General features: G+C 43.8%; 1 protein-coding gene across 1 annotated transcript in view; it reads left to right on the top strand.

Annotated features, from left to right (window-relative positions):
* The first annotated feature begins 936 nt into the window (after positions 1-936).
* Positions 937-19,406, top strand: part of LOC138513095 (uncharacterized) — a 145,782-nt gene continuing 127,312 nt past the window's right edge. The window contains exon 1 of the mRNA XM_069627765.1: positions 937-1,770. Within this exon, the coding sequence (XP_069483866.1) occupies positions 1,612-1,770 (159 nt within the window). The 5' untranslated portion in view covers positions 937-1,611. The remainder of the gene's footprint in view (positions 1,771-19,406) is intronic.

Here is a 19,406-nt window from a genome sequence, read left to right on the forward strand (position 1 = left end):
CACAAGATAAAAGAGGTTAAATAAGAGAAAGGGCAGCAAAGCAAGAAGACACCAAAATATTTGCAGTGATTTACAAGTGGGTGAGGCTTAAGTCACGTGACCTAGATCCACTTGCACTAACTCACCCAAAAAAGAGGCTGGAGGGCTGCTTTAGTAGAGAAAAAAGGCAGCAAAACAAGAAGGTACCAAAAGAGTAGCAGTGATTGACAGGTGGTGGGGCTTAGGTCAAGTGACCCAGATCCACTTCCACCAGTTCACCAACTGCCCAAAAGCCTCTGGAGAGCCAAAGGTGAGGGTCTTTGCTGGGCGGTTACCACAGGGCACACACCTTAGGTTGATCAGGTCTTCCATTAATTGGATGGGATATTTTCATGGTATCTCGCAACAAGCAATAGCTCCAAACCTCTCAACTCACAAGACAGCGGCAGAACCTTCTTAATGGCTGACACAGAAGAATCTTGTATTGCCCTGCAGAGCCAGTAAAAGAACCATGCCTCTAAATCAGGGGTCTTCAACCTGCCACTCTCTAGTTATTTTGGACTGCAACTCCCATGAGCCTCGTGGATTATGCTGGCTACGGCGTGCCAAAGTTTGAGGACTCCAGCTATACATTCCTGGTAACTCACTAGAATCATCACCAGTCCATGGTCAACATAATCAGATATCTCTTATACTGCGAATTCTAAGAGTACAGGCTCTGGGACCACAAGTCTAATTGCATGGTAGCTGAGCGGATTGAGCGCAGGGTATAATGTCACCCCAGGAGCTCAGGTTTCCGTGGCCATGCATGAGAAGGCCATCCAGTCTTCAGTTTGCTTGGAATTTTGGGATGTGGCTTGTAGTTTTCTTACATTTCAAATGAGAAAGAAAAACGACAAGTGTGTCATAATGTGTTATGGGAGTGATGTCATGGACAGTGTGGAATGTACTGATGTCAGAGTTGAATGCTCAGGTGTGAGTGGCTATGAGTGTTCTAAGGGTGGTAGTTGAGATCTTTAGCTGGCTGCATGAGATGTGCCAGAGTTTTCTCTGACCTATGAAGATACCAGGAATAAACTTACCTGAAACTTACCTGCTGGCTCAGACGTAGTGTCTATCATTGAAGAACCTCAGTACATCAAAGTGCCAGAATCTAAAAGCAAAAAAAGCCCGGACTGGATGGCCTTCTCACGCATAGATACAGGAAACTTGTTAGCTCTTGGGCACCCGATACCAACTACTCTGCGAAGTCAAAGTCCTCTCTCCATGTAAGCCTTTAAGGGGCGTCTAAAGTTTCAACATTAAAAGCCAAAGTCAATGTTGTACAGAAGCGTAACCAAAATTAATGATAAGACACCACCCTGGAAAAACAACATTGAACAACGGAAACTAGAAAAAAAGGGCAACTTCGAAATTAAAAGTCATGATCCTCTGGCCCTTTAACTGTTTCTCTGGGTTGTCAGGCTGGGAAAGATGATGCCATCTTGTGAGCATCACAAACTGTTACTATGGCGACACATGAAGCCTAGGCATCACTTCTCAGAACATAGGCCCTTTTGTCTGTAGGATGGGGCTCCTTTTTGAGTGACTGTTTGCCTGCCTAAAGGCAAGGAGTGCGTCCTCTTTGTAAAAATGAGTTTCCGTGGTGCTTATGACATGCCCCTGCTGGACTACGAGGACACCGAGTGCATCTGGGAGAGCGCAGACTCCTGTGCCATCGTGGGCCACCTCCTTCTCGTGTACATTGTGCTGATCATCGCTGGGACCTTCGTCTACCGGACCTATCTCATGGTAGGCACTGCTTCACTCTCTTGCTCCCCAGTAAGTAGATGGGGGGGATATGTGGGGCGGAGGAGGCTGCAGAGAGAGGACCTGGATTCACGCTAAGCATTTGTAGTCAAAGGATGAAGGGTAATAGAGCCATTGTCTGGGGCCCCATTACCCAAACATGTGGGGTACCTGTTAACTCAACTGCACGATAAATATAACATGCTCCAGTGGAAGTGATGGGAGCTAAGCGTGAAGAAGGCCCAGGGGATTCAAAAAAGGTTATTTGGGAATGAGGTCGCTAGTGAAGAGCTGGACACCAGGTCAGGGTCCTGTTTTTTTACAGCTAGCATGCAACTGGGCAGACTGAGTCGGACTGGGGGTCCATGCTTGTCCTCAGCTTTTAAAAAAAATCATTTTATTTATTATTTTAGAATAAACATACAAAGAACAGAAACTACAACATGTCCATAACATTATGGATTTTCACCCATATTGCAAAATACATAAGTCCAATGATAATCATGCAGTACAGTTCATAAATGTACAAAATAAAAAAATTAATAACAACTGCAAACTTCTATTTCACAACCACATTTTAGGCCTTTGATTTATAACAGACAACACACCATTGATAGGCACAACAGTCGACAACATATAATAATTACAATGACCCCCTAACTACTATATACAGAAAATAATACACGTGGTTAATGACTTTCAACTGTACAATTAATTGAAAGATCCCCAAATTCAAGAATAATGCCCCTCTCTCCTTTGTTTTAACAACATAACTTTCTCGTAGATTGATAAAGTTCGAACTTCTAACAGTCATGCATCTACATTTGGCTTTTTCCTCGATTTCCAAACTTTTAGGGCCTCATTACACGGATGGCGGTAATGGTTAACGGTCACCGTTAATGGTAACGGTGACCGTCAACCATTACCGCCTTACTACGAGGTCCCTTAGCGGATTGGTGCTTTAACGCCTGCTTTTTGCAGGCGTTAAAAACCAACCCGCTAAGGGACCTTGGTGCTAATTACGGCACAGCAAAATTGCGGTGCCGTAATTAGCACCTTCCCCATTCCCATTATGCCCTATGGGGCAAAAATGGGAATGGGGAAGTGCAGTGGTGGAAGGGGGAATTACCGCCCCGCCAACCTTGGAATGGGGTGGTAATTCCCCTTTCCACCAAGGCGGTGCCGGTATTTTACCGGCATGGACCAAGGTGCTAACAGCACCTTGGTCCATGTGCTAATACCGCCATCCGTGTAATGAGGCCCTAAGTATTTTCTCCAACCTTTCTAAGAACATGGCTCAGCTTCCACCTGTGGAGGAGCAACGTGACTGCATGTTTCTGACTTCAGAAATGCTAACATGACCTCTACATTGTGCTCTCCATTACATGTGTGTTCAACATATGCAGTTCTTTTGCCATGAGATGACAATGCTATAATGTTAGATTGGTTGGGGTACTTGATGGGGGCAGAATGGGTACATCATGAGTACTTTTTATTTATTTAAGACACATCTTCATTAGATTGTTTTTTTACTAACATGATATTGTGCAGACCAATAGAGACAGAATCCTCGCAAAGGTTCATAGGCCATGAGGCCCATCTAGGGCTTTACTGGCTGAGGTAAGGTTTATTGGATGAAAACAAGGGAGCGCATTTGTTAATAGTCAAGTGCATAAAACAGTGCCCTTTAAATATAGTTATAGAAAATACTTGGGGCCTGATTATGAGTTTACAATAGGGATAACACATCCGGCAATTACCAATACAAGATGTTTTACCGCACAGCCAAACCCTCATTACTGAAAATTATCTTCCTGCTTGCTTTTGTGTGGAGGGTATTATCTCCACAAAAAATAATGCTGCATGCAGTATAAATAGCACATGGGGTAATTACCACATGTGCTAAATACAGGACCCCATGGAGGCCTATGGGAATCCGAAATGGGCAATAACAGAAAGGTCTACTTGACTTTGGTACCCAGTATTTGCAGTATGTGGTAACAGTGAATGAGTTTGGAAGTATTACTAGATCGAATACCACCAAACTCATATTCAGGCCCTGAGTTATTGACAGACCTTGAAAAATCTCTCTGATGAATATGTTCAACAGAAACAAACAAGGTGATCTATGAGAAGACAATTTAAAGTGCCCCCGAAATTCATTTCAATAGGCATATCAACGATGAAGTATGTAGCTGCCTGATGATATTGATTAAAACCAGTATTGTAGTTCCACATTAAAGCAATATAAATACAGGTGGTATGCCGACCCTGTCAGTGCAGTGAAGGTATAATGTGTATACACCACACAATCACCGAAAAGCTGGCATCTAAGCGCTGAACCAGAGGGTCAAAGACGATATACCGGGATTTTCAATAAGGGAAGAGCACAGTTTTCAATTTGTGCCTAAATGTTGCATGATATACTATACATCGCATCTCTGGCGGCAACAAATTCCATGATTTGGCTGCCAGTAGTGCGAAGGATTGTCCGCCCCATCTAGATATCGGTGAGTAGAGCAGCTGTTGCTGAGCGGATGATTCTCCTTGGAACATAGCTTAGAAAACGTTTGCTAAGAAATGTGGGAGCTTGCGAGTAATAATGCAAGAGCTTGCAAGTAATAATGCAGGAGCTTGCAAGTACTTCACATGGGCCTCATTACGAGTTGGGTGGTATTCTGGCGGTAAATCTGCTGGAATACTGCCCAATGGGATTACCGTTACCGACACTTGGTTCAGTGGATTTACCGCCGGATTACAAGTGGTGGTGGCGGTGTTAGTCCCCATTAATTTGGTATTATTGGTCTTTCCCACATGGTTTCCTTGCTTATCGCAAATTCTAGAAATGCATGTACCCAGTAGACTGCAGGCGGCCTCTTTGCCCCACCCGGCACATACAAGGCCCCCATAGACACTCATAGAGTATAGAACATCAGAACACAGGATCGTAACTCCTGGAATGGTGCCTGGATCAACTGGATAACATGGAAGAGGAGTGGGCTTGAGGCAACATAGAAATACCCTGGTACTCAGGGAAAAACTGTTGCCAATCTTAGGACCCTAACAGGCTAGGGCCAGAGGCCATAAGGGACTACTTCAGGTAAGATAGTATGAGGACGTGCTGAGACTGGGCATCATGTGGGAAAATGCACGCTCCCACTAGTGGAATGGACATGCAGCGGGAGACTAGAACCGACCAGGGATGGGTATGGGAGACTGGGCCGCAGGGAACGGTAATGTGTGCGACACACAAGTTGCAAGGAGGAAAGTCACAGTGAAGTGGTGGGTGGGTGAGAGCAGGAGTTAGGAGAGGTGGGGATCTACAGAGTGGCAGAAGTCCTACCATGAAAACCCGTGGTCAGCACTGGAAAAGCACTGGTGCCATCGGCCTGGAAAGCTGAACAGAGAAGACGGTCTGTAAGAGCATGTTGCCAAGCAGCTATCTCTTCACTGTGCTGACTCTAAAGAACAGTTCTAACCCAGAATTGCAATTAGTCATTGTTCTAATGTGTTCCTTCTTGTGCCTTCTAGGCTCCATCTTGGACTAATGCTGTGCTTAATAACATTTCTACAATAGCTTGTGGCGATCCCTGCTTTTCAAGTTCTTCCCCATTTCCATTTTAGCAAACCTTCCAGTGTCCCTGTGCCCTTCTTCTCATTGAATCCTGCTGCCTCCTCCCTGTGATCCAGACAGTATTCCCGCCATCTTCCCTTCCTCTGTGTGGGTTTCTTCGGGAATCTCCTAAGGAAGTCCCTGACCAACCGAATTACATGAATTAAATCTTCTGATTCCAATGGCTGTTCTTCAGGTCCATACCCATTCTAGTCAATTAAATACTGCATTTGAAAAACAAGTCCTTAATTCTATAATCTATGATAATGTTGGCTGCCTATTGTTGCTCAAATTAAGTATTTCCTTGCTCGAGTGTATGTTTGTAATGTGTACGCAGTGGGGGTGAGTGTGTATGCAGTGTGTGGTGATGATAATGTTGGCTGAAAATTATTGATTGGAATATATATTTCCTTGCTTGGGTGTAGGTTTGCAATGCGTACTGTGACAAATCTAGAAACATCGTCACTGATTCCCTTGAGGGAAGATTCCCTTACGAAGCCAGGGAAAGGCAGAAGCTACCTGACTCTGACCCTGGGGGTGGCTATCTGCGGGTGGACCACGTAGGGGAGGTCAAACTCCAGGGAGACAGAAAAATACTGAATCTGAATAATCCTTCAGCTGTAATTCTCCATGGCACCCATGTACCTTTGCAACATTCCTGTATGGCTTATTGTGATGTAGATAGAGAATTCCTGGGTTCTAATGGCCAAGAACATTATTCACCACCCCCACTTGTATATTACTGAGATGAGGAAGAGGGATGGAGTAATGAGGATGACCAGAAGCGGTAAGCCAACATTGCTTTCTAGTTTTTGGAAAATGCTAACCAATGCTGGGACATTTAAAACTAACACAGCTGAACAGAACGCGCAAGAGAGGCAGAGACTGCTGCTGAATCCAACTTCTGACGCTGGTTGGGACTCTGGATGCGAGCCGGGTGCAGGACACAGCACAGAGGTTGATGAGAACGGTGTGCAGAGAAACCGGGCCAATCAAAGTTTGCTGTATTATTGCCATGGGCAGCTGGAGCCACCAAAAGCAGAGGAAGGCAAACAACCAAGCAGCTAACAGGATGCACTCCCTGTCAGCGGGCCGAGAGCAAAGAAGACAGTGAGACCCAAGAAACACTGAAGCCGCCAGTGAAGACCGGTAAGCCCAGTGAGAGCGAATGGGATACTGGGGTGCTTCAGAGTGAATGCGGCCTACAGTTGACAGTTCAAGATAGCCTAATTAAAGGACCTGTAATAGTTCAAACGAATACGAGCATTGTTAAGAAAGGGTTGGTGACCCAGTACTTGAAAAGCATTATTTCGTGGCTGCAAGAGGGAGTGAATGGAGAACAGAAAAGCCCTGGCAGGATAGTGAACCAGGCAAACAGTGAGTCTGGGGCTCACACCCATAAGAGGACATAAAAAGCCCTGGCAGTAATGTAAACCAGGCAGTGTGCGAGTCTGGGACTCGCACCAAAGTTGTGAATACCCTGGCAAGAGATTAAACCCCTTCTTGAAATTGTGGAACAGTGACAATCAATAGAAAAAGGAAGAACCATACCCCTTTAAGGATAACAGAGAGTGAGGGATTGAAACATTCAAAAGAATAATTGGGTCACAAAGAATGAGAGAAGTAATAAAGCTACAAGTATTCTAGCACGAGAGTACAACAGGGGTAGGAAAAGGATTGAGAAAGGTTAGGGGTCAAAACCCCTCCTTGAAATTGTGGAACAGAGACAATCAATGGAAAAGGGAAGAACCATGCCCCTTTTAGGATAACTGAGATCCAGAGAGTAAGAGATTGAAACATTCAAAAAAACCATATGCTCAAGGGCGGGTTGCCCCCCTTGAAACTGTGAAGCAAAACATTGTATGAAAGGAGAAATGCAGAAGAAGAGTCGTACCACTGTGAAGCTGTGGAACATTATTGACTCTTTCTGGGAGTACCGGATAGACAGTGGAAGACCTGATGAAACATAGGGGAAGGGAGGACCTCTTTTCCTGGTGGAACTTTCTTTTCTTTTCTGCACCTTAGAACTTTATGTTTTGGACCTTTGAAAGAAAGGTACAAGTGTATAGATTACAGAAATCCCTGAGTTGCACATTATATTAAGTTTAGCGTGTAAGGGTCAGTTTAGGGTTTTAAGACACAAGACAGAGGATGCTTTTTGGTTTAACAGCCTGACACAGACGTTCCTTAGTTTTGTTGAAGCAGGGAAACCCCTCTTAGGATTAGGGATAGATAGGATTTCTCCCAACCATTTCTTTCTTTCATCTTAATAAAAGACTATGGCCAAAAACATAATGCCACTGTGTCCGACTTTTGCTCTTGATCCCTTACAGTACGCAGTGTGGGTGAGTGTGAATGCTGTGTGTGGTTATGATAATGTTGGCTGCATATTGTTGCTTGAATTATGTATTTACTTGCTTGAGTGTATGTTTGTAATGTGTACACAGTGGTGATGAGTCTGTATGATGGGTGTGGTTGGTTATAGCTGCTGTGCATATGGGTGGTGTGGTTGCCGAGCATATGGTTAGCGTATATTTTATATTTATTTCATATTTTTTTCAATGAACAAAATCTGGTTGCCATTGTGCATGCGTCATATATAGATGCATTTGCAATCATTAATATCTCAAAATTGAGTTGATTTTCCTCAAAAAGTTTCAGTGCACCAATTCCAGCTAACATCTAGGCACCAGCAAAAAATTAGTAAAGCACCAGCAAAAAATTAGTAAAATCCAAGCAGCCAATTTTGAAATTTTTGTGCTGGAAAAATACTTTTTTTTCTTATGGTAAAACCCCATGTTAAAATCTGTTCAAAACGCGATCAAAGTAAAACAAATTTAATCTATGAAGCCGTGATGTAGAAATCTCAAATCGGGAATGCACAGGGGTCTTCCTTGAAATATTACTCTGGAATATTTTCCGATTTTTTTCATACAAGCGTTTAAAGGTTATTGTGAAAGGTCATTTGCGGAAACGCCATAGGAACTTTGTCTTAACCTTAACTATGCCTTGTGCTAGTGCAATGGCATAATATATATAAATATATATATATATATACACTAAACAAAAACTTTGTTAAGGGGACGTTATGGGTAAGTTGCACTACTAAAAACCTGTGAAATTCACTAAAACAAACTTTATAAATGTGACATTATGGTTGAAAGTAAAACCGAAAACCCCCTGAAATTCGCCAGTTATGGTAGGCTAAACAACCATAACTGCCCGCACCACTGTGCACTGCTAACACTAACACCCAGGGCATCAAAGATGACATCACAAATGTCATTTGTTTGATACAGAAATGTGCAGTACTTTGGAGGGGTTGGAGGAGAATGTTCCGCATGGGGAAATGTCCGGAGATAGCGATAAGAATGGTACACACTGCTCTGCATAAGCGAAATAATGGTCAGTGTTGTATGGGCATTTAACGTATGTATCTTTTTTTTTAACAGACGAGGAAAAAAAAGATGAAAGGCCAACAAACGACACAGAGCAAGACAGGCTGAAAAGGATAGAACTGAAAATGGACACATTAAATTATAATTTTAAAAGTTAAAGGGAATTTGTGGAGGAGTTTGTGAGAGGAAAAGTGTTATCACTGTCCCACTTGTACCTGCCGCCCTTCTCCATTCCCTAGTGAATCGTCCCCAAACCTTCAAGAGGAATAGAAAACATCCATCCCTTCTTCCCCGCACAAATCTTCCTCTCACAACCAGCCCGTATTGAACCCTAATTCCCCTATGTTCGTGTCATTATCTGCTTCCCCCTGTGTTTCTGTTGATTGAAGTGTGTGTGTGTGTATTTTGAACGTTTTTGTATATTAGTTGTTCATGAAGAGTTTGAGTTTTTTTTTTTTTAAAAGACGTAAAATGTCCGCGAACAGCGCACCTGTTCGAGCTATCCGCAAGCAATAGAGTATGGATGTTCTAAGGGCAATACACCTACCCATAGCAATGGAAACCAAGATGGAACTGATCTTAGAACGCACCATCTGTGCAAGTTGTGCGTAAATAAACAGAATGGGGTGTCCTAAGGACATTATAGCTCTCTGTACCGCTCATAAACGAGATAAAACATGATCTTAGCACCCACCAGGTGTCCGGGATGTCGGTAAATGAGCAAAATGGGAGTGTCTTAAGGACACTATACCTGTCCGTATCGCCCACATCCAAGATGGAAACGTCCGTAGAACAGGGGCGGTGGCCGGCATGTTCGTAGTCAAAGAAAATGGAGGTGTCCTAAGGACACTGGACCTGTCTGTACAGTCATGAGATAATGCTTGCACATACGCAGTACACTCATAAGTACAGCGAACATTGCGCCTGTCCCTAACTGTCCGTCTCACTTGTGTCGCACTTTCAATTAGGTGCAGGACCCGAACACTGTCCATAGGACATTTGCGCGCATGCGCACGCTTGTAATTCTGTATTTGCTGTCCAGCAGGCACTCATTTCCCTCGCGGATGAGTTCAGGACGTCATCATTTGACCGCACCCACGCTGAGCGTGTGGACTAATTTGCGCAGTTTGTGTGCTTCCGCAACATCAAAAGAAGTTATATACAGAAAGGGAAATTATTTCACAGTATAAAATCATCATTTCACATTTGCCATACAATAGCTGTACCTGTGCACGTATTATTCAAAGTTTTTGGAACGCTTTTGAGTGATGAAGATGGTCGTGACCCCTACACCCCTATAAATGGCCACCCCCTGAGTGTATCTTCATTGTGCCTCTGGCTGTAGCACATTCAGTTGTGTTGCCTTTACTGCTGTAGTGACCAATAGGAAAGTAATCATTATGGCATCCATGGGTACTGTTGCTTCATTAGCCTTAGCACCACCCCCAAACCCTCCACCGCCACCACCTCCCCAAGGGCCTGCAGAGGGATATACGGGTGAGGATGTAGAGATCAAGGAGGAAGAGGAAGAAGAGAATGAGGTGGAGGAACTCCGCACTCTAAGCACTCGCCGGGAGTCGTGGGTGTGGCGGTTGTTTTCCATTTATGGGAATGTACCAAAAGCATGCGCAAACCTGGTGAGGTGTAACCAGTGCCAGTTGGTGCTGAGTCGCGGGAGACCTGGTGCGTACAGCTTTGGTACGACAACCATGACCCAACATCGAACTTCGTTCCACAGTGCGGACATTCGCAAGGTGGTGCCATGTGAAGAACTTAGTAGGTTGAGTTCCTCCACAGAATCCTCCGTTTCTGATCCTCCCACCACAAGAGACACTCCTGTGGGGGAGCACATCCTTCTAGCTGCCTCACAAGCCATTTGCAATGCTGTTGACGCTTTCCTTTCGAAGGTGACAATATTGTGTGTGTATTGCGATGCAGTACTCTGCAGGGGGGAGAGCTTTCGAAGTGCTTTTGAGGCTACGGTCATGGAGCACCAAAAGAAGTGCCTCCTACCCAAGTAAAGCTCACCCTATATCTTTCTCCACCTGCCCCTTCTTATCCCCGTGGTTGGTCTCCCTTCCTTACCCTCCTTTGCCCTCCTCTCCTAGTGTGTCGTGTGCCCAAAAGCAGTGAAATGGAAAACTACAATTTTTTTTTAAAAAGGGCTCTTTTCAGAGCCACCTTTCTTAGTTAAACAATAGAACTATCAAGTGACCGTTGTAGGCCTCCGTGCATTTTTCAAAAAGTCAGCGGACAGTCGTAGGACACACAAAAATGGAGGGTGCAAGCGGAGCAAAACCAATGGACTGTACGCTGGGAGTAAGTGGTGGATCTGAAAAGAGCCTTTTGGTGGTGTTTTGTGTGCGTCAAAAATTGTACATTTGAAAAAACGGATTGTCAAATAGGTTACAGTGAATCCAAAAAAGGTTGCAGTGCGGATTGTACATTGCGAAGACAAATCTGATTGCCAGCATATGTGAGATGGACTCCATCTCTGTGAAAAATGCAAGTGCTGCGAAACAAAATGTTTTCATTGTGGAATGAGGACATGCCAACATCTCTTAGAAAGGCACAAACAACCTTATTTACATTGCGCCTCGCTTTCTCCATTTGTGGACCAAATGCAGAGGAACGCAGCCATATTTGTCTTTGTGCAATACAGGAAAAAAGTATTTGGCAATTTGGAAACATGTCCAGGACCTTCGCAAGTCCTTCCTTCATTGCAAATTGCAAAGAAATTCCAGAGATATGGCCTAAACTGTTTCCTCCACAATGAATGATAATTATATCAGGATGACGCGCTTTCTGTAAAGTAGCACAGAGAGGTACCAAGTCGAGCCACCTCATTCCACGCAAAACATGCCAGTGCACTTCCACATGAGTAAATCCAAGATCTGCAGATAGACCACAACTTTCTGCATGCACCTTCATCCGATGTATCCAGGAGTCTCCCAAAATCCAGGTAACCTGTTTGCGCGCACACACAGCCATGGCTGTCTGGTCTCCTGTCAGGGAGAAGATGGTGTCATTAAATCTCTCCCTTCAGAACACACCCACCGAACTTTACTGACCAATCCCTAGCTCTGCTCATTCTCATTTGCATGTGTCTCCACCCCAGAATTTCCCATGTTAACATGCGCTGCCTGCAAACCACCGCCATGTCCGTAGACACGTACAGGATCAGAGCGTGATGACTGTACATTTAAGTATTATTCCCCTTTTCCCCTTTAAGGTGGGATCTGAAAAGAGACGTTTCTTTTTGTTTTTGGGCAGATGCCTTACAGACACCTGTTATTTTGTGGGTTTTTTTCTTTTTTTTCTTGCTTTACTCCTACAACCATTATAGAACCTTCTCTAAAGCAAGCCTTACATTCCAAAAGAACGTGGCATTTCCCAAAGAAGATAACACAACACCATCTGCTTCAAAATAATCTGCATTACTGGGAACAATGTTATTGTGGCTGCAGAAAAACATACCAGCTCGTAACATGAATGCACGCATGCCGCGATTGATGAGATACCTCCCAATATTTTGATCAGGACAGAAAACAGAACTGTTGTCCCATTTTCCTCTAGGGAGTAAAACAGAAAAAAATACTTTCGTAGTTGGAAAGATGTTCATGACAGCTTGAACCAACTGTTCCAAATCTTTCAGCAAAGTACGAGAAGTCATGTAGCCCAAATGGCAAGCACTGTAGTGCAAAAGTACTACATGTGGAGTGGTCATTGTACGCATGTGTCGGCAAGCTTCGACAATTGCCTAAACATTGCGATCACTCTCAGCGCTCCACACCACCTCCACTCCTCTCACATCGAAATGGTGTGCTACATGCCTACTCTCGGCATAGTGCTGTAAACCATGGAAAAAAATATCTCCAAGCACCAAAACCCTGACCCTCTGCACCTCTGCCATCTTCAGTATATGCACCGTCTTTCGACACAAAAGAGCAATGTGATTGGCTGATGCCTACAGTCCCCTTTCTATGGTGGATTTGCTGTAGAAACCCGCATGTGACAGCCCTACCCGCAGACAAGCGTTGTCTACGTGCGGCACGTAACTCTTACCCAGTCCTTCTACCCTTTCCACATCAGTCGCAAATCCATTCCCTCAATGGACAGAACTAAGCAGTCACACAGCCATCCACCAATCACAATCAACATCGCTAAATCTAACTCCGTCATCAACATTTCGCACTTCAAATGTACTATCGATGAATCTGAAGGGAAGTCGCATATCATTTCAAAGCACCTACTTCAAAAACTACTGTGCAAGTGTCACGGATTTCTACGTACATCTCCATGCATGCGCACATGAATAAGTATAAAGTACAGGTATGCATTTTTTAAGCAGAGAACATGTGCAACCCTTATGATTTCATTTAAACAAATTAATGGCAATAAATCTGTATAGGCAATACATGCCAACGCTCCCCCTTTATGTGCAAGATATCCGATTTTTCATTGACAAACCGCACTACTTTTTACTGTCTCCCGCATTACCTGAACATAACCTGTACATACGTCACAACTATCCCTATTGAGCGCGAAACTCTATTGTCCATTAGAAAATGTCTGAATTTTGTAACGTGTACCGCCTACATTAATGCTACTTGCGATGCGATCGTATGAGAAAAATAAATGCTCCCGATTGATGTGGTGACATCTCCCGCCGAGGGTCACCCGCTTTCTCGGAATCGTACTTATAATATCAAAGTAGAGGAATTTTTCCCATCTACTGTAATGACCTATCGCTCTGCTATAGATAATACAGCTTTAAAAAAACAAGAAATTTTGATAATCTAAAAATTGTACTCATTTCTGAAGCACGTGCAACTAAGATACTGCAAATAACATACAGAGGTAGCACATAGTGAAGTGAAATGTGCACATGCACTGTGTTGAAATATGAAAGGAGAATACTCCGATAAAAGATGCAAAAGTAACATGTATAGTAACATCACTGCTTTAAGCACACAAAGTTAATAATTTTGTTTTTTGCAATCACAGTGAAAACTACTCTCCTGAAAATCAACAGCATCTACACTGCAAGCAAACGACATATCCGAAGAAACCTGGTCATTCTGCAAAAAAAAGTAAGTACAGTACTACATTTATATTCTAACTATTACTCAAAGAGACTGTGTGGGTTACTTATTTAATTTGTGCACCAAAGCACACATTCATTTCTGAACCATTCTACCCACAAATCCCCATTTATTAAATTAAGAATAACAGGCAGAATGGTTCACAAATCCCTGTGTGTTTGGAACGCAAATAACATACAAAGTCCTTAGAATGTTAGTACTAGAAAACAAATAGCTGTTTTAATTTTATGCCATTACGTTTATTGTTAGTGCTTCTCCTCACCACTAGGCCACTTTGTACTCTCATCTGAAGCACATTGTAGTAGTATACAAACAGAGAAATAGCCTTCCCAAATCATTGTAAGAGGCCAATGCACATTAACACACGACCACAAAGAGTTTCCCCATCAAACGCATGCACGCATGCACACAGCACACATACATTGTACAACAGACCAAACCATGCCTTCTTTTCTTCAACAGACCCCAAAGAATGCCTACCAAAAAGAAAGTCTGTAGAAGGAACGCAGAAGTAGAGCAAATAAAAATAAAAGTGTCCAACCTAAGCATCCATCTGTAGCAGAGTTTGTAGAGAACGTTGGAACAAAACAGCTAATACAGTCGTTTCGGAAAACAAAGGAAGCTTCAACTACCGAAACTTTACCTCCTCCATCAAAATGTAGCATGAAACACAAAACTCTTCAAAAAGAATCAGGTACCAATACTGCTAACAAGTCTCCTATTAATCCTGATATAGTAACAAGAACCCAAAGTAAAAAAAGTATTTTAGCAAAAATGTTTCGCCACAGAGTCCTTCAGAATCTAATAAGAACAGGACCGAAATCATCCTCAACCCTTAAAACCTACCGTAGAAAATGTATCCTACAAGCTCTCGTGGACAGTGCAATCCTTCTCAAAAGGAAGCTGTTCATATTAGTGTTAAATAGGATGAAATCACTAACAAAACTAAGTACCAAACCACAAAAGAAACTTATCAATAAACGGAATGTGAACAAAAATAACTTCTTACATATTTGTGGAGGTGAATGGAGTCACACGACAACCACAGAACCATATTTATATGAAGAAGCATACAAACAAAATCAAACAAACACAATTGCAATCCATAGCAGTGGACGAGGGTATGAAAAAATCAATAATGCCATCATGGAACAAGAAACAGTGCTTAGAAAATTATCCCCTGAAAACTCAGAATTACCTCTCGATTTGACTGAACCAGACCATCCAGTATATAAATGGCTGTGCACATCAATGTGTGCCATTCCTAACAAATCTTTCAAATCTTTACGTCAGTTCCTCAATCAGTATGTAAAAGGTAAAGACAAAATGAAAATTAAAGTGCTGCAAAATATGGATATCTGTCTAGTGCGCAAATACACAGGACTGCAAGGACATTCATTAGCCTGCATTTCTGGACCTATTTGCAACAGCACCTTCCATGATATCAAAAGGATATCAATACATCATTCAAATATAAGAAATCTAATGTATAAAATATACTATGCTAAAAGTCCAGCTTCAGAATTAGCCAATTTAAATAACACTCTTCTGCATGGTACACCCAAATACCTACAAGAGGAAATTGACTGTATCCAGAGAAAATATTTTCGAAGTGAAAGCCACTTACAAAATGCAATAGTTTTAGAATAGACTACCAACAATGCTGCACATAGCAACCTTCTATTACACACTATTAAGTGACTTCAAGTCAGCAATCCCACTAAGTCAATGCCTTTGTCTGGGATGCCCAAAGGAAGCCCTTATTTATATATTTTTATGACAAGTTATAATCTGGATGATGAACCCTTGTATAACGCCCCTCTCTTAGAAACCCCCTGACCTCACTGAGTCAAGAAGTCAGTTTGTTTTGCAATTTAAAAGATTTATTGAAGAATTAAACAATAGATATATATCACACTTTGATAATAAATTAATATTTGATATCACACTTAGACATATGACAATGATCAACAATGGATGATATTATACTAGCACACTGGTTTCATTACTTAGGAGTAGTATAGAGGATAAGGTGGCTGAGAATGCTTTATGGTTTCAAGGAGATGCAAAGATGAATAAAAGGCAGTACAGAAATAAACTTGATATGATTTCAGCAAAAGATAATATGTTTACTTTTTCTCTGACAATTCACTCCCCCCCCCATGCAATGTAAGGAGATGGAAGTAACACACTGTCATGATGCCTACCTCCAAGGAGCCAGGTCTGACCCAGCAACCCCAGAGGCAGGCATCATTCCCCCCACGGAAGTGCCAGCGGGCCCAAGCTGGGGCCCTTTGGACACAGTCCTGGCGCCTTAGGCGCCAGGCTCATGTTAGACCCCTGTCCTGGCGCTTTAGGCGCCAGGCTCATAAAGCTAGACATGTGTTCAAGTGTTTTAATGTGCACTTACCTGATGCAGACCATGCTGCTACATCCAGGCCCTCTTGAGGCCTGAATGGAACTACTCTACCTGTGGGACTACTTTCCACCTGGGTGTGGTCGGGGAAGGATACATACCTGATCGGTGGAAGGATACATACCCGGAACTTCTCCCAAAGCTATTTAAACCACGCCCGATCAGCAACTCACGCTTCGCGTTGTTCTGCTCCTCGCAGCTGGACGCTCACCGTGTCAGCTCCTGCATCTGGACTTCAGCCACGCCTGTCAGCATCCTGGGTCGCCTGCAAAGGGAGATAAGAGAGAATTGGGGAGAAAGAAGACCTTACCAGCTAAAGCTGCATCACTGAGACATCACACCGACGATCCTGAAAGGGAAGACATCATTTTAAAAGCATTTCGCTTCGATCGCTGCAGCGCTGCATTTCACTCACCTTTCCTGGGCGCCTCCATCTTCAGCAGCGATCATCCGGATCCGCACCCACTTCTCAGAGCCTAGAGAGAAAAAGACAAGAAAACAAGGTGAGAGAAGGATGGGAATAGGAAAGGCTCAGTTTCCTTCTAAGACTTACCTGTTGGGTTATTCCCATTTCATTTCGGGTCCTGCCGCTTCCTGGCATTCCGGACCCCGGCCCCTATGGGGAAAAAAGACAAGGACATTGAATGAGCGAATGCAAAGACATTACCTGAACGCTCATCCAGAACTTACCTGTCATTTACTGGAACTGCACGTTTCACTTCGGGTCGGCGCCATATCTCCGGCATTCCGAACCCCGGCCCCTAAGGGGAAAAAAGACATAAGCATTAGCGCTTGCTGCAATAAGACAATGAACATTATTATTAAGCTTGAACTTTTGAACTTGCAACAGAACTCTTACAGCGCCTCACCTGAATAGTCAAGCTTATTTTGAACTCCCATCAAACCTCAATCCAGTGAAGTAACTGGGTTTCAACGTGCCCCTGCATCAGAAGCAGGATGGAGAACTCATCCTTCCAGACCCTAAGGTGAGACTTCACGGGGAATCGTGGAAGGTTTTGTGGAGGGCTGGAAGGGAGTGGGAGGCTTGAGCATTATTCCATCAGTAGGTAATACTCCCTTTTCACGCACAGGGAAATATTCCTGAGAGCTAGAAAAGACCAGAGTAGAGGGGCCCTTCCAGTCCATCTTCAGAGTCCTGCGCTTCACCACTGAAGAAGCATCAGCACTCAAAGCCAGACCTGCGCCTCCGTGGGAATCAGGTGAGCGTGACAGAACGCAAAGCCTACCCACAATTTCCCACCCGGGCGCTATGGAGACTTCCGAGACAGATCAGCTGGCCCAGCTTTTGGGGGAATTACGGGCAGAAGTGCACTCAGCCCGCCAGGAGACTAACGCTCTCAAAAGAGAACTGATCCTATCAAAGGAAAGAACAGATGACCTGGCCAAAAGGTTATTGCAGGCCCAGGCAGGGCACACTCCTTTACCTAATTCCGGAGGTACTTCCACATCAATGGGTTTGAATAACCCGGTTCAAATCAATCTACCTGGACACATGCCTTTGGCCCCGCCTGAACGTTTTGCGGGGGATCCCAAGAAATATGCCCTCTTTATGAACCAATGTCGTTTACACTTTCTATGCAGACCCGGGGCCTTCCCTAACGACCAGACCAAGGTAGCCTTTATACTATCTTACCTCAGTGGCAGTGCTGCCGATTGGTCTATTCCATTGGTAAATCAGGATGATCCCATTCTCCAGGATTTTCAGGGCTTCCAGGCCAGCTTGGAAAGATTGTTTGCTCGACACTCTCAAGGACAGGCCCTTGATAACGAACTGCTATCCTCACGACAAGGTAATCAGGATCTCCTGTCCTACGTTGCCACCTTTAATAGACTGGTTGTGGAAACTGGATGGCCAGAAAACAAAAGGATCACATTGTTTCATCGAGGCCTGCGCGGAGAGCTTAAGGATGTTCTAGCTCAGATTGTAAATCTACCCCAGGTCTGCGCAGACTACATAGACTTGGTGGTTCAACTTGATCACAGACTTCAAAATAGAAAAGCAGATCGGTTCAAGTACGAAACCCGAGTACCGATCAAAACCCACGCTAACTCCAAGAGTCCCGACGTATCCGAACCTATGCAAATCGGCGGTGTTAAAGGACCATTAACGCAGAAGGAACGAGAGAGAAGGCGGCAAATGCAACTTTGTCTGTATTGCGGGACTTCCGGTCACTTTCTTCGAAATTGTCCGGTTAAACCACCTAAGAAGGTGGTTGGAGCCACTGATAACGATTTATTGACACCTGATTCGGGAAACGACCTAGCCCGACGAGCGTAGGGGTCCGCATGCCGAGCTTGAAAACAAAATCTTTGACATCGCATTTTGTCATGCCAATGGTGCTCGTGGACCCAAAACAGCCTCAGCAGTTGCATGCTATAAAAGCGTACATCGACAGTGGAGCTATTGGAAATTACATAGACCATGAATTGGCTTCTAGGATTAAGCTCCCTCTCCGCCCGAAAGTAACCCAAGATGTCATTACTACAGTAGATGGAACCGAAATAGCCTCAGGGCCTGTAACGCATTCCACTGTTGAAGTGACACTGGTGGGTCAGGATGGACATCGGGAAGCAATTGTGTTTGATGTGATCAAGGCCCCACAATTTCAAGTAATCCTTGGTATTCCTTGGTTAGAAACACATAATCCCAGAATTGACTGGCGAGCAAAGAAGATAAGTTTTCCTGATTGTGAACCAACTTGTTATCCAAGAAATCCAGTTATGGGTCTAGCCTCAGCAACTTCCACCCCTGTACAGCTACCGTCAGAATACCAAGAATTCCAAGACGTTTTTCAGAAGGAACAGGCTAACACGTTACCTCCCCATCGGTCTTATGATTGCCAAATCGATCTGGTACGCAATGCTCAACTACCTTGTAGTAGGATTTATGCTCTTACGGAACCTGAGAACCTGCATCTGCGTCAGTATTTAGATCAGTACCTAGCCAATGGTTTTATTAGCCCGTCCAAGTCTCCTGTCTCCTCAGCTCTGTTCTTCGTGCCGAAAAAAGAGGACGACCTTAGAACATGTATAGACTATCGCGCCCTAAATCAAATAACGATTAAGAATCGTTATCCTCTGCCCCT

This window comes from Ambystoma mexicanum, chromosome 12 (genome assembly GCF_040938575.1).
Source record: "Ambystoma mexicanum isolate Mex_15411 chromosome 12, UKY_AmexF1_1, whole genome shotgun sequence".
Lineage (NCBI taxonomy): Eukaryota > Metazoa > Chordata > Amphibia > Caudata > Ambystomatidae > Ambystoma > Ambystoma mexicanum.